The 16215-nt window shown below is 45.5% G+C and overlaps 1 protein-coding gene across 1 annotated transcript in view; it reads left to right on the forward strand.

Annotated features, from left to right (window-relative positions):
- The window catches only part of LOC113957790 (SET-binding protein-like), a 515694-nt gene that overhangs the window by 388698 nt on the left and 110781 nt on the right, over window positions 1-16215 (forward strand). Inside the window, exon 5 of the mRNA XM_027665561.1 lies at window positions 5-16. Coding sequence (XP_027521362.1) covers window positions 5-16 — 12 coding nt within the window. The remainder of the gene's footprint in view (window positions 1-4; window positions 17-16215) is intronic.

Consider the following 16215-nt stretch of genomic DNA (forward strand, 5'->3'; position numbering starts at 1 on the left):
AGAGGAGGCCGCCCCAGTGCAGAGTGGAGCAGGACAATCACCTCCCTTGACCAGCTGGCGATGCTTTGCCTGATGCATCCCAGGACATGGTTGGTCCTCCTGGCTGCCAGGGCACTTCTGACTCATATTCAACTTGTCATCAACCAGGACCCCCAGGTCCCTTTCTGCAGCACTACTTTCCAACCTCTCATTCTCCAGTCTGTACGTACATCCAGGGTTGCCCTATCCCAGTTGCAGAATCTGGCACTTGCCCTTGTTGAACTTCATCTGGTTGGTGATTGCCCAGTTCTCTAATTTGTCGAGGTCGCTCTGCATGGCCTCCCTACCTTTGATGGTTGTTGCTTGATCTCCTCTTAAAACAATTCATTGCAATCTGAAGCAATTGCATGCATTTTTCAAACCCAGCATTCTTTGGCTCCTATACTGCATCATGAACATGATGCCTAAAGTAGGTGGTAAGGAAGATCTTATTTATGATATAGTGTGCCGTGGCACATAGTAATGTAGCTAGATGTCTGGGAACTCCGGATGGAGTTATGGCATTTGGATGTGCAATTCTAAGTAACAATAAGCAGTGCTTAACATTTCCTTCCACACTAGAAACATGCTCATTGAAAGTTTAGCCAAGTCAGCTGTGCAAGTTCTTGCATAAAGAGACAAACTGCTAAAACGCTAATAGGAGTCACTCTTATGTTTAAGAGTTGGTAGAGCATGCATTGACCCAAATTCTCCTTCTCTGCTGGTAATCTGGAGATAGTCTTGCTGAGATCAAAGAAACCCCTAGCAGGTAAAAATGGTAATAAATCAGGCTCAAGCCCAGGTTCAGGACTCCTGGGGTTTTTTTCTTTTTTTTCTGAGATGCTGCACAGTTTGAAGAAGTCAATGAATGTGATTTAGACTATCCATGAGTCAACTTAAGTCCCCATGAGAACAAACTGGATGTGTCTAAGCCCCAGGGAATGGCTCAGTCTGTTTCATCTGAAGAACCTACATCCCAGAGAAACTGAGTGTATATCTAAATCTGGACAGCGTGTTTGGGACAGTTGCCCCATCCCTGGAAGTGTTCAAGACCAGGTTGGGTGGGGCTATGCTCAGCCTGGTCTAGTGGAAGGTGTCCCTGCCCATGGCAGGGGGGTTGGAACTAGATGATCTTTAAGGTCCCTTCTGACCCAAAACATTCTGTGATTCTATGATGAAACACATAAGCATATGGTTTTGCTTGTGTTCAGTGATTGAAAGCCCTTGGCAGTCCATCATGGCTCACAAATGCATGAGAAGCTGCTAATATCTCCTGAGGTGTTGAAAAGGGCCCACTTCATTAGGTCACAGCCTGATCAAATTCATCAGTTTTAGGTGACATTGAGCTAGCATGGAACATCGCAGCAAGCAAAATTTGGGGCATGTTTATACTGGTTTCGTGGGCCAAATCAGAGAGTCTATGACTCTGAACTGCTTGTTGCAGGATGGCTTGTGTTCACACAGCCAAGAGCTATGAGTGTCTAGAACGGGCAGAGTCATTCATGTTGCAGTGCTTGATCCTGATCTTCACTGGGCAACATATCCCTGTAGCCCTGGGGTACATTTTTGTGGGGTTTTTTTCCTAATACAGATACCAAAATGGCATCCACTGTGCCATCCACTTCCTGTGTGCTCAGGGGAGTGACAGGAGGGATACTGGAATTTGGGGAACTCAGACTAGTATTGAATCATAGAATCATAAAATCATAGAATCCGCCAGGTTGGAAAAGACCTCTGAGATCAAGTCTAACCCTTGATCCACTAACACCTTGGTTACTAGACCATGGCACTAAGCGCCACATCCAGTCTCATCTTAAAAACCTCCAGGGACAGAGAACCCACCACTTCCCTGGGCAGCCCATTCCAATGCCTGATTATCCTCTCTGTAAAGAATTTCTTCCTAATATCTAACCTAAACCTCCCCTGGCAGAGCTTAAGACTATACCCTCTTGTCTTACTGATAGTTGCCTGGGAGAAGAGACCAATCCCACCTAGCTACAACCTCCTTTCAGGTATTTGTAGAGAGTGATGAGGTCTCCCCTGAGCCTCCTCTTTTCCAGGTGTAGCAGGGAAGGATGCTGAAACTGAAACCATACACTGTTGAAAGCGCAACACAAACAATATTTATTACCAAGAGGTGACCAACAAAACGAAAAACCCGAGAGAGAGGAAGGAGGAGAAAAATAACCCCTCAGTATGGCTCCCCCAGTCACCCAGGTGTTGCTTATGAAGTTATCTTACCGACCCAGAATGCCTAGAATTACCCACAGAAGAAGCTGCATTCTCGGAGTGCTGGCAGGCTCACAAGATGGTGGGCGTCCTCGCAAAAGGCAACATTATCTTTTGATGTGAATCTTGCATTCCACCCCAGCATGAGCCATCTGCTTTTTATACAATTAATTGGTGACGTCTACTCGGGCAGGTGTAGCCATCACTGCCCAGCTAGAGGCTCTCAGTCCCTCCCCTTGTTATGCAAGTGACATCTCTTCTGCACATACGTGGGTACTTCGCAATTTCCCCACGCTTGCGTGCTATACCTCAGGGGGTCTTTTCTAAATGTGTCTGGGGGCGTACTTCATCACCCTCCTCTTCACTTTCTTCTTCAAATGCCCTTGGAAAGCCATCAACCAATAGTAAGATAGCATTTAACTATAGTTTATACAAGATGCTCCCTTCAAGGATGAAGTTCTAGTTTATCAGTGCTTGTTTCCTCATAACTGGTCAGGAAAAGCATAAACTTTCACAGGTGGTTGGACCAACCAAAGACCAAAAAAATAGCAGCATCTAATTAAGCACGAATGCACCAGGTTAAACAACCCCAACTCCCTCAACCTCTCCTCATAGGACTTGTGTTCGAGTCCCTTCACCAGCCTCGTTGCTCTTCGCTGGACCTGCTCCAGTACCTCGACATCCTTCCTGAACTGAGGGACTCAGACATGGACACAGTACTCGAGGTGTGGCCTCACCAGCGCTGAGTACAGGGGAAGAATCACTTTCCTGGACCTGCTGGCCACACTGTTCCTGATACAGGACAGGATGCCATTGGCCTTCTTGACCACCTGGGCACACTGCTGGCTCATGTTCAACTTCCTGTCAATCCAGACTCCCAGGTCCTTTTCTGCCTGGCTACTCTCCAGCCACTCTGTCCCCAGCCTGTAGTGCTGCATGGGGTTGTTGTGGCCAAAGTGCAGGACCGGGCACTTGGCCTTGTTGAATCTTATCCCATTGGAATCAACCCAACTCTCCAACCTGTCCAGGTCCCTCTGCAGAGCCATCCTGCCTTCCAGTTGATTGACACTCCCCCCCAACTTAGTGTCATCTGTAAATTTGCTAATGGTGGACTCAATCCCCTCATCTAAATCATCAATAAAGATATTAAACAGTGTCGCTGGGTATCTGTTGAAAGGCCTTGGTCCTGTGGGGGAAGAAAGACACGTGACACACACACACTAGGATGAAGAGACACACTAGGATGAAGAACCAGAGAGATGTCTGCCTGCTACGCCAAGCAGGTAACTTTTTTATTAGTGCCAACTTCCACTTTCCCACACATACACTACAAACATGTTCTTACAAAACATCCAGGAATGCAACACCTGCAGTTTGTCAAGCAGCTCTGACCTTGCATTGTCCAGCACTCAGGGCTGTTTCCATGGGAACGTGCAGTTATCTCTACTTTTCTCAAGGGAACAGTCTTACTCCCTTTAACGCCTCAAACTCCTCTACTTCCAGGGGGCCCGGGGGTTCCATGGGCCTGCCATCTCCCCCCAAAAAACAGAACTGGGCCCAACACTGATCCCTGGGGGACACTACTAGTGACCAGCCGCCAACTGGATGCAGCACCATTCACCACCACTCTGGACTTGGCCCTCCAACCAGTTCCTAACCCAGAAGAGAGTGCACCTGTCCAAGTTGCGGGCTGCCAGCTTTTTCAGGAGAATGCTATGGGATATGGTGTCAAAGGCTTTGCCTAAGTCCAGGTAGACCACATCCACAGCCTTCCCTTCATCCACCAGGCAGGTCACCTGATGATAAAAGGAGATCTGCCCTTCCTAAACCTGTGCTGGCTGGGTCTGATCCCTTGTCCATCCTGTAAGTGCTGTATGATTGCACTTAGCATGATCTGCTCCATAACCTTGCAAGGCACTGAGGTCAGGCTGACAAGCCTGTAGTTTCCCAGGTCCTCCTTCCTACCCTTTTTGTGGATTGGCGTGACATTCACCAACTTCCAATCATCTGGGACCTCCCCAGTGAGCCAGGACTGTTGGTAGATGATGGAGAATGGCTTGGCAAGCTCCCTCATCACCCTTGGGTGGATCCCATCTGGTCCCATAGACTTATGAAGATCCAAATGACTCAGCAGATCACAAACTGTTTGTTCCTGGATTACAGGGGGGCAATTCAGCTTCTTATCTCTGTCTACAAGCTCCAGAAGCCAGTTGTCCTCAGGACAACCTGTCTTACTGTTGAAAACTGAGGCAAAGAAGGTGTTAAGTACCTCAACCTTTTCCTCATCTTTGGTGATTATGTTCCCTCCATGTCCAATAAAGAATGGAGGTTTTCTTTGCCCCTTCTTTTGCTATTGATGTATCTGTAGAAAGACTTTTTGTTATCCTTAACAGAAGTGGCAAGATTGAGTTCAAATTGTGCCTTTGTCTCTCTAATTTTCTTTCTACATGACCTAACTATATTCCTAAACTCTTCCTGAGTAGCCAACCCTTTTTTCCATAGTCGGTAAACTCTCTTTTCTACCCTTGAATTTTGATGGTATAGCTTTCAGGTCTGCTTGGTGGAACAAACTATCTGTAAACAGTTAACTTCTGACACATTATTAGTTTATACTTGAAATAAAACAGTATTCCCCCCTTACCGAGTTAGGGTAGAAATATTCCTTCACAGGTTATGAGCCTGTGACAGTTTTAGGAGACAGGGGACGCAGGGGTTAATAGAGAGTTTCTATTTTTTAGTTTTGTTTTTGAGGACAAATTAGTTTTTTCTCTTTCAGATCTAGATAATTTTTAGTGTCTTCTCTCTTTACAAATTTTGACGTTAACTTTTCACCTATTGTATATATTGCATTGGCGGGTTTTAGTTTTTGTGTTCGTTGGAAATTCACACTGATTTTGTCCCCCCCTTTTCGGTCTGGTGGGAGGGTACGGATTGTGGAGGCTTGGGAGAACTGGAGGGGGAGAGACAGCTCCATCTCTGCCCCTAATGGCAGAACCAGAGGGTCCTGTGTTAGGCTGGGCTGGGACTCCAGTTACAGACACTGCTTTAGGTTTTCCTGCAGCTTCTGTACTTTTAACCGGTCTCCTGCTTGCAGTTGCCAAGGTGTTATGAGTAGTTTCATTTGTGTTGGCCACAGTTAGGAAGTGATTTGCCCTTGCACCCGCTGCGGCCTCCACTCCGCCTGCAGAAGCAGCAGCAGCTCTTGTACTAAACTTAGACTCTAACTGTCTCGCGTTTGGACTTATTCTGTCTGTGCCGATGGTCAACGCTGCCCCTGCGCTCACAGAGTGGTGGTGGCATCTGCGACCATCACATGATTTCCCCCTTCCTTTCTTACACATTGGGGTAGGCTGGGCACTGGTCGCTCTCGCCCTCGGCCTTGCTCCGCTTGTTATGGGAGCAGGCATCCTTATTGCTATGACAACCGTAAAGTCGTCGGGTGGTTTTAAAATTTCCACAACACTTACACCCACTGCAGTTGCTTGCGTGGGATTAGTTGTTACAGGGGAAGGAGTCACCCCCCCCACGCCAACCAGTACGGGCAGGGGAGGTTCTACACTCTCATTTATTCTCTTTGCCTTTGCCTTTCTCATAGCTCCCGGTGCCTTTGCTACAACTCGATCTCTGGTCGCGTTTGTCATACCTGGGGCGGTTCTCAAAATAGTAGGGGTAGGGCTGGGTCCCGTCACCTCCGCAAAGTCAGTGGCCCCAGCCTTCTCTCATGCTGCTGCGCCGAACGGTTTTATAGCTTTCGCAGCAGTCGCATTTGCCGTCCCTGCTTGGATTACACTAGCAGGATCTAAAGCCTCCTCATCAGTTAAAGTAACGACTGGGACTAGCTTTACCTGTCCCTGCCTTACTGTGCTTGCCACGGTCTTAGACTTCAGGATCGCTCCCTGCTCGAGCCTCGCTCTCTCTGTCCCCGGGTCTTCTCCTCCTTTCTCGCCTGTTAGTATAGCTGGGACAAACTTTGCTTGGTTTTACCCTGTTATACTCATTTTCACAGTACCAGAAACAGGCAACACCTTTCTTTCCCCTGCGCCAGCTAGTTCTGTCGCCGTGGTAACAACCGTTCCATAAACTTCCTCTGCACTCTAAGTTGGGAGTTCCGTTGCCACAGCAACGGCTGTTCTTACAATCACTTCACTGCCCACCGTACTTGCTTTCTGTTCTCTATTCTGATACACTGTCCAAGTTATATCTAATAATTCATCAATATCTCTTTCATTGCCACCTGCCTTTTGCAGTTTTCTCTTTTTATATCATTTGTGGACTGTCCCACAAACAAGTATACCAGGTGTTTCTTTCCCAGATCTGACTCTATGTTAATGTCAGTATATTTCCTGATGACATCTTTCAACCTGTTCAAAAAGTCTGTGGGCGACTCACTTGTCTTTTGTCTGACCTCATACATTTTAAACCAGCTTATTTCTTTTGTCTTTGCCCCTACAGCAGTACAGTCTGCTGTGTTCGCAGCAAACTTTGGGGTCTCTCTTGCACTCGGGGCATGCAGCTCCGTTTTTATAGCTCTTATGTGCTTCAGCACCAGTCTGCGGTGCTGGGCTACTCAGTCTCACAAACACACTTACACTTGGGGCTGTCACCCCTCCTGGGGCCAACGCCTTCACCTTACTGCCACCGTCAGAGTCAGCGACTCTTACGCCTGCTGCCATCGCTGCACTGGTCAGTTCCGGCGGCGCTTTCACTGCGATCTCTAAAATCTCCCTTGTTTCCACACCAAAAGCAACTCTAGTAAAAGTCGACCTTTCAGATTTCACAGTTCTTGTCCCGTCACTGATACAATTATCAATTTTAGCTCTTACTTGTTCTGCTACTCCTGCACTCACCTCTGCTGTTACCAAAGCTACCGGCAGCTGCAAGGCTGCGGGCTGCTCCTTCCACGCTCACTGGAACAGGCAGGGGAGGTCCCGCTTTCATTGCCCCCCTGGGGCCAGGAGCCTCTCCTGCTGTTACTCCTGTTGCGACCAAACTAGATATTATTTCTGAGCTAGCTAGCCCTGCAGCATCTGCATAACTCCCCCTCAGCCCTGCCGCGCTAAAAGCAGCTTCAACAAAAGCGGACCTTACAGATCTTATCTGCACCACTGTGCTTACTCCGGCCAAACTGACAGCCTCTGTTCTACCAGCTCTGGATCCCTTTCCCCACCCACGATGTGGGGCGGCCCAGTTCTAGTTCCATCTCCATCTGAGGAACCATTCCGACGTCTTGAAGGATGGGGAAAGGGAACTCCAGGGGTTTCTTCAGGGGTTTCTTCTGACCCTGAGCCTGGAGGGGAGAGGTGCCTTCCCCTCCCCCCACACACGTGGCTCCATGGTCGGCACAGAGACAGCACACTGGGCGTGGAGAGGAGGCAAGAGAGAGTTTATTGTTGGGGATGTTACATTTATAGGGTTTAGGAGGATTCACAGAGTAACCAATTAGAAGTCTCAAGGGGCTTACAGGAACACCCAATCACAGGAAGGGGTTAACAAGGGCCAATGAAAAACACCTCAGGACACCTTCCCAGGACATTCCTGAGATAACACTACTGTGGGGGGTGTTGGGAAGAAGAAGCATGTGTTTGCAAAGAGACCACCAAAAGCCATTTTAAGACATGTTTAAACAACAGTTTTCCCATATAATGCAGGTTTAGTGCTACAACCGGCTACACCGACAGCACTCGCTCCCGCCGACCCCGAGCCAACTCCTGCGGAGGCCTTAATTTGCCTAATTCCTCCCTGTGCGGCCACTGCCTGCCCAGCTCCCACCTGTTCAGCAGGAACCAGTCCAGGGACTGCTACTCCTGCAGCTCTGGCTCCCCTGGGTTGTTTTCTCTTCCATCAGGTGACATTAACATATTTAAATCATCGCTCCCCGTGTTTTTAAATAAAATCCATGGGACAGGGGTAGTCTTAACTCGACCTTTTTCCCCTTTTTCTAACTCCATTTCTGATTTTTCTGCCCTTCCTGAGCTTTCGTTTTTCTTATCTCCTTCTCAATCCAGGGGATGTTAATAGAAACAAAAACAACTCCGCATATCGAATTTCCTGCCACCTCTGTTCTACATGAAGAAGCGAGATTAATCGAAACACTGTGTTCAGTTCAAACGGACCAAATTCCGGCCAAGTCACCCCTCTCATTTGTCCAAACAAGGGCCAAGCATTTACAGACAGCCTACACAGTTCTTCCTTTTTCAAAGTTGTCTCAGAACCAGTTAACATCTTCCAATGTTTCAAAACCAAACTCAGGGGGGATTCTTTAGGAATCTTAAACTTTGAATCCACACAACCCATGATTACAAAACACAAACAAACCACAACCATACTAGGATTCAAACTTGTTGCCTTAGGGTTACAAAACTGTTACTGTAACCTCTTAACTACTTAACTACTAACGAACCAACCTGGTTCCAGAGCCCCATCTGGTTCCTCACAGAGTCAGAGCACAGCCCTAAGTTGAAACCGCTCTGATCTGGATCGGCGAAACACCCTTTCGCCAACTGGAAAGTGACTATTATGGACCCAAGTCTTAAGTTTCCAGTATCCCATGTTCCCCATCTCCCAGAAACACAAAAACCCGTGTTCCCTATCTCCCGGAAACACAAAAATTCCACAGCTGTTAACCAAACCAGGTACCTTTTTCCTTATTGTAGTGGTTTGGATCTTGTTTTCCCCCAGAGGCTAAGAAAAGTGGTAGACCCCAAGGGGTGGAAACCCCTGGAAGTTTTGAAGTCCTGTCCAATGGGCGCTCCTGCAGAAATGTAAACATACCACAAGCAAACGGAAGAGAGGAGTTGTAGTTTGGGTAGTAGGTGAGGTGGCCATGTTGTAGAGCCACGAGGAGAGGGACCCGGAGCCCCTTGGGGTCTCTGGGGCCCCCCAGCCCTGGTTGGGGGACTGCAGAGACTTGGAACAGTGTTAGACTGGACTAAGTGTCTGTAGTTATGCTGGGAGATGTTTTTCTCTCCATCGTGGGCAGGAGTAGCAGTAGACGCAGCGTCTGGAGACTCTGGCTAAGAGCCAGGACAGATAAGAACTGAACCGGAGAAGCAGCAGAAGCTAGTAGCAGAGCTACAGAGTTCTGGGGGTAAGAACTGATACCAGACCCCCCAAAACTCCTTTGAGACCTCCAGGAAAGGAGGGACATGGACTCCTACTAAGGAGAGGAGCCTTGGAGTGCTACAGCACTTGCAGAGAGGAGCTGAGAAGCTCAGTCGTCCTGAGAGCTCAGCCAGGACGGTGCGGGAGGTTGGCCTTGGGGGCCCTCCCTTGCTGCAAGCTACAAAGAAGCTTGCAGCCTGAGACAGGGCACAGAGGCCTTGCAAGGAGCTTGAATCTCCTGGAGATACCAGACTGTCACGAAACCCCCTGTGCTCGTGATATGACCGTGGTGGAACAACCTTTGTCTGGGGTGACGTAGTCCACGGAGGAAGACCCCTTTACCTGCATCAAGGGGCCGAGGGAGCTTGGATACCTCCCTCGTGAGTTCTGGCAGAAAGCCAGCCACAGCTACTGCATGCATGAGATGAGGAGACCTGTTGCCTTAGAAGAGATTCCTGCTTTGAGACTGGAAGGGATCTGTTCTTCTTTTCCTCCTGGACTTTTATTTGGAGGGGAGAAGAGATCTGATCCATTGTAAATACTATATGTCATGGTAGAGATAGTTGTGATTTTGTGTATAATGTATTATGATATTTATTTGTACAGTCATTGTAATATATTCCCTTTCCCCCATTCTGAGTCTGGTGTGTTTTGTCTGGAAAAAACCATCTCACATTGGGTTGAGATGTGGGAGGGGAATGGAGCTAGGGAATTAGGATTTTGGGGTATTTCAAACCATGACACTTATGCACCCTTTTCTTAACTCACCTCCGTGCTCCTTGCAGTGTTCTGTGGATCTGGGGCTTCCCTAGATCACTGCGGGAATTCTCCAAAAATGCCAGCTGATGAAGAATTCCTGCAGGATGAAAGCTTCCAATCTGGAGTAGCCTCAGGTCTCTGATTTTCCCGTACGGGCCACCAGCTGATGCCGTAAAATGTTGATGCTAAAAAAAATAACTCAGGAGCAGTTAATTGAGGGTGAGACAAGGAAAGGGTTTAATTGTGCCAAGGTAATAGATGTTACAAGACGCGAGCCAGCTGTGCCTGAGATGTTGCATTTTATAATACTATCTGCTCAATCCCAAGTGTGTCCACCCTGTAGCCTTTGCTCTGGTCCGCCCTGGGTCCACCCCCTGAGAATTGGGTCTGGGGTGTATTTCAGGACCCCCTACTTCATCATTCTCATCATCCTCAGAGTACAAAGGGTACATAGTCACCTAGTTCTTGACTCTGTTCTGTTGTTCAGACCTAGATATGAGTGTTCTCTAAACAGTATAGGTCTTGCCTTGACAAGAGACCAAACATTTCTACTGGATTCGGGGGTAGGATTGATATGGGGTGCATGGAATGGGGTAAGAGGGTTAAGGAATGTGTAAACTACTTGTGCTACAGGGTAAGGGAATGAGGGCTGCTGCTTTTAAAATCTACTTCTACTACTTATAAAACTTATAAAGCTTACAAAAATTAGAAAAATAAAAAACTAATAGGGGCTTAAGGCATCAGTTTGGACTATCTTGTATGAGTTATGAAATGTCAAAGCCTGATATAATACATGGTACCTACATGGCTCAAAAGCCTAAGGAAGCAATACTTTATTCCAGAGATTTCAGATGAAATCTCATCCATCTTGATGCTCAGTGAAAATTGCAGTGTAATGATTTTTCAGCCTGAAATGACTTAGTTTGCAGTTAAGATCGTCTTGGAGATATGACCAAAGATTTGAATCAACATGACAGTTTCCTCTCCTTATGGAGGCAGACTAGATGACTGCTTAAGATTAGTGTCCCAGTTACAGGGGCCGGGATCAGTTTATCACTATGTGGGTATAACCAAAACTGTGTATTCTACACTCTCTCTGTCATTTCTGATGGACTGTTAATAAATGGATCGTTTGCAGCAGCTGCCCAGGGCACACCTGAAACCTCAAGCTACAAGTTGGGTGCTAAAGAACCCTGTGAGACAGGGGAGTGTTTCTTTGTCTTCACACCAATGACTCAGCTGTGATAATTCCCCTCCAGGGAGGCATTAGCACCTTCACACCCAGCCTGAGGAGTCATCTCTGCTAATGGGCCACACTGGACTGGCATAATAGGCAGCAGCAACGACCTAGACCATCAAAGACTCCAAAAATATCCCATGACTCACAGAGTTAAATCACCCATTGTGAAACTCCCCACCCTGGGGGGGGGGTACTGGGCATTCTCACCTGAACCTGAGCCCATGTAATCTTCGGGTTTTGGTACTTCTGGTACTACTTGTTGGATCCAGAGGAGGACCAGAACTTCAACAGGACTGCCACTGCCACTCTCGACAAGACTGTGATCATTACTTCGACAGAACTGCAACCATCATCCTGAACAACAGGTTTCCTTTCCCTTTTACTTTGCACCCAGGGGGACCACATGGTACTCAGCACAGGGGTTAACAAAGATCTTTCTGTTCTTGTCCCAGGGTGCTGGGTCATATATCTGTCTTTGTGAGTTAAAATCAGTTTTCCCTGTATCATTGTATTTATTGTAATCTTTTTAGTGATGCTGTGGGATTTATGGTGCTGAAAAAAATCTCCTGGAGCAGTTAATTAGGGGTGAGATAAGAAAGGGTTTATTATGCCAAGGCAAAGATTTTACGACATGCGCGTCTCTGTGCCCCAGATGTTACATTTTATAATACCATCCATCCAATCCCAAATGTGTCCACCCTGTGGCCTTTGCTCTGGACCGCCCCGGGTCCACCCCCTGAAAATGGGTCTGGGGTGTATTTTGGGACCCTCTGTTCATCCCATCTTCATCTTCTTCAGAGCACAAAGGGTACATAGTCACCCAGTTCTTGACTTCATTTTGTTGTTCAGGCCCTGATATGCTGTTCTGCCAACAATCTAGACCTTGCCTTGACAAAAGACTAAACATTTCTACTGGATTCAGGGGTAGGAGTGATATAGGGAGCATAGAATGGGGTAAGAGGGTTAAGGAATGTGTAAACAAGGGTACTACAGGGAAAGGGATGTAAGGGATGCTGCTTTTAGAGTCTACTTCCACTACTTATAAAACTTACAAGTATTAGAAAAATAAAAAACATTAGGGGCTTAAGGCATCATTAGTAAATTGTAACTCTGACTTGTAATCTCTTGAGTTGGGTTCATTTCTCCTGACGGTTTACTTTTAAACCAGCACAATTAGATGTATAATTTTTAGGTGACTGGAATATGAGATAAATTCCACCCTCCCTTGCCTCTTTCTTCATCTTCTGCACTGAGCACCATCCATCTTTGCAACAGTACCATTGGAGATATCCAGAAGAAATACTTTATAATTGCAGTTGGCAGAGAAGTGCAGGGGGAACTTCCACTGTTACTAAAACATTATTCTCTGGGCAAAAAATGTTGAGTGTTCTTTTCAAGTTGGATCTTCTCATTTTACCACCATACTAGCAATTTATTCCCTCTGACTTTTATGTTGACCTTAAGTTGCCTAGAGAAACCCACACTGGGTTTGGGCTTCCAATTAAATGACTCTTCAGGGTATTTCTCCCTGAAAGAAAGAAGAATTTTCAGGGCTAAGTTTAATCATAATAATGTGGGAGGAGAGCTTAGGATCATGTTTTCTACTTGGACATTAACTGCACCTGTTTTGTAGCACACCTTCAGCAAACTAGTACTTTTTAGGCAGGCATGAAGGCAAAGACCATGTGTCCAGGGAAATAGCAGACTGGTTAGGTGGCATATGACTGAGGAAAAGACATCATGTTGTAGTAGAAACCACACAGTTACAGAGCAAAGTATTGTGTCAGTCTCATGCTCTGGCATCTTAGCCAACAAATTAGCTTGTATTTGGTGATTCCGTTACTCAGCAGATTAGACTTTCACTGTTTGGGGTGATATGGGTGGGAAACTAAGCTTTAAGTAATGAGAGGCTATGAATCGAGACCCTCTAGCACACAAATATGACCTGTCATGATGTTCCACCATGGGAGGAGAGATCAAGCAATATTTTGTTGCTGGAAGGAGAAAGCACTTCTGCTGGAGTTTCAGACCCATCTGCCCTTGATCCAGCCTGTTTATACAGTTGGACTTGTGTGATCTATGCAGCATCCCAAGTGAATTGCAACCTTGTACTCACTTTAGAGCCATCTATTACTCCCCACTGTTTATGTACCCACCTAAAAATCCATAACCGATCTCGCATCGAATCAATGTTCACAGTCAAATTGTATCTAAACAAATTGAATAAAGCTAAGAGCTCTGAAGATCCTCTTATTTATCCCATGACAAGCAGAGAGAGTCACAGTTCTTCTGCTCCTGACACCTTTGTAAATAAAATCTGCAGAGTTTACAATGTAAAGTTCCTTTATAATTCATCTTCTTGACAATAACAATCTTTGAACAGGAATGCTTTATGTGGTTACCACAAGAACAGTGCTCAAGCAGAGACTGCATCAGTAAAGTGCAAAAATAAAACTGTGTTCCTCTTGAAGAGTCACATTTCAAGTAATTTTTTGATGTAATGAAAAAATCAGATTTGATTTTAAAGAAAAATTTCTATTTGGCTGGCAATTAGATTGTAAGTAAAAATCATAGGATTTATTGGATCATATATTCCATTCTCCTTCCACTACAGGATTGGTTTTAAGACCTGAGGTCTAATTTCATTCTTTCAGAAGGAAAAAACATCAGCCTTATGGAAAGTAATGTCACTGCTGCAGTATTCACCCTTCAAAGAACATTTTTAGGCAGTATCCCCCCAACTAACTGCTGGCAAATAAACTGCAAGTGGAAATTATGGCAACTGGATATCTGTTTTGTTGAGTTGAAGGTGATATCAGCTCACCTACCTACTCTAATTTGTATTCACGGCTATTTATGAGGACATAGTAGGAGATGTTTGAAAAGTTGTGCCCAAATTTTTAATATATGCATCATTTATTCTAAATTTACAGTTACAACTAGAGCTGTTTCAGGCTGTTATGTAAATACTGTGATAAGTTTTAATATAAAAGGTAAAATTTTCAAAGTCAAGCAGAGCACTTAAGCATGAATTTCCCTTCATTTTAGCAGAAAGTTATATGTCAAAATCCTAGTCCTATGATTTAGGTGGGTGGATTATATGTTTAAGCAGTGATTTCAGATAATTTAATTTAAAGAAGGAACCCAAAGTTGAATTATAAACCCATTCTTAGTATTTTATTCATTTGTGTCTGAGAAGAATTCAACTGATTGTTTTGTTTTGAATTTGAACTTAAATTCTTACCTTTAATATAATTGAAACAAAAGTGACTGTGAAAGAACTGTTTGCAAGACAATTCCAGAACAAGGTAATTTGAAAGACACTTCCATCTCTAGTTTATTACTTGGTTAAAGGTCCATTAAAATGACAAAATACCTGGGAATTAATGGAACTGACACTGATATAGTGGCATAATAGTTTGCATCTCAGTAATATTCAGCTAAGGACACTTTGAGGTTTTACCAGCAATAAACTAACAAGAGAAATATTGTTTCCTCATTTTACAGATATGTGAGGAAGGCTTAAAAGTGTCAGGTGACTTGACTATTTTCTATGGCTATTTGGAAAAGATGGTGTGCAAGTTTTGAACTGGCTTCCCGCCAAGTCCCCGAAACTTGACAACAAGGACCTACTTCCCAGAGAGGGAAGAAAAAAAACGACTTAAGTAGCCAAAGCTATAGCAAAAAATATATATTTTACATATAAGACAGATATATACAATGAGAATATTATATACTATAACTCCAGAAATCCTAAATAACTCCCTAAAAGGGAGGAGGGGGAGGGAGAAGGGAAAAGGACAAAATAGGACAAAAAGGGACAAAAACCAAACAAGTCTACACAATCTAAAAACCTGGTAACCAGCAAACTGAAGAACTAGCAAAATCTCACCACTTCCCTGGATGAGAAGCAGGATGGTTGGACACGGCCCAGTACTCTCCCCTCACGCGTGGCAGATAACATCAGTCTCTGTAGGTCTCAACTCCAGATAAGCCAGACCGAGACAGGGACCCACTGTTCTCGAACCTCGCCGGAAAGGAAGAGAGCGAGGTCCCACCTGCTGACTTTATTTATACCTCAAGTTACATAAAGGAATACTTCCGTGATCACCTTCCTAGTTCCTTCCTGGTTACAAGCTGGTCTCCAGGAAGGCCTAGAGTGAAACCATCACATTCTCCACCCCTTATTCCATACTATTTCTTTACGTAACATCTGTATATTGTGTTCATCTATATCCCACGCATATACATATACATATATACATATAGTCCATGTTCATTTCGAGGCTGTCGTCTGTTCTTGAAGATCAGCACCAACAGCAGCTCGGTTTGGATTCTTGGCCCTTTCGTCGCAATCACAGTCCTGGTTTAGGGCTGGCTCATCAGTTTGGGCTGTCTCATCATCGGACATCCTTGGATACCAGCATCAGCTTTGTTTGGGTCTTTTTCGTCTGGTGTCTGGTCTCCTGTAAAACACAACTTAAGGCATAGAATTAGTTTTTCCCCAGGGCTAGGTTTCCTTGAGGCACACATTGGATCTCTCCATCCTTCCTCATAACCCACCAGGTATTTCCGGGCCCTTGAGCAAAAACAATCCCACAAATGGGTTTGTCTTGGCCTGAGGGAGGAGTGATCCAAACGACCTTACCTAACATACCTTTTAGATGGATCGCTGGAACTTTGTCTCCATCTACAGTGTGGAGGGATTCTGCTTGGGCAGGACCAGCTCGGTTGACAGAGCCTCTAGTGTTGACTAGCCAGGTGACCTGGGCTAAGTTCTTATCCCAATTTTTTTAAGTTCCCTCACCTAGTGCCTTTAGAGTTGTCTTCAACAGTCCATTACACCTTTCTACTTTTCCTGCAGCAGG

This window comes from Corapipo altera, unplaced genomic scaffold, assembly GCF_003945725.1.
Source record: "Corapipo altera isolate COAL_440 unplaced genomic scaffold, ASM394572v1 61148, whole genome shotgun sequence".
Classification (NCBI taxonomy): domain Eukaryota; kingdom Metazoa; phylum Chordata; class Aves; order Passeriformes; family Pipridae; genus Corapipo; species Corapipo altera.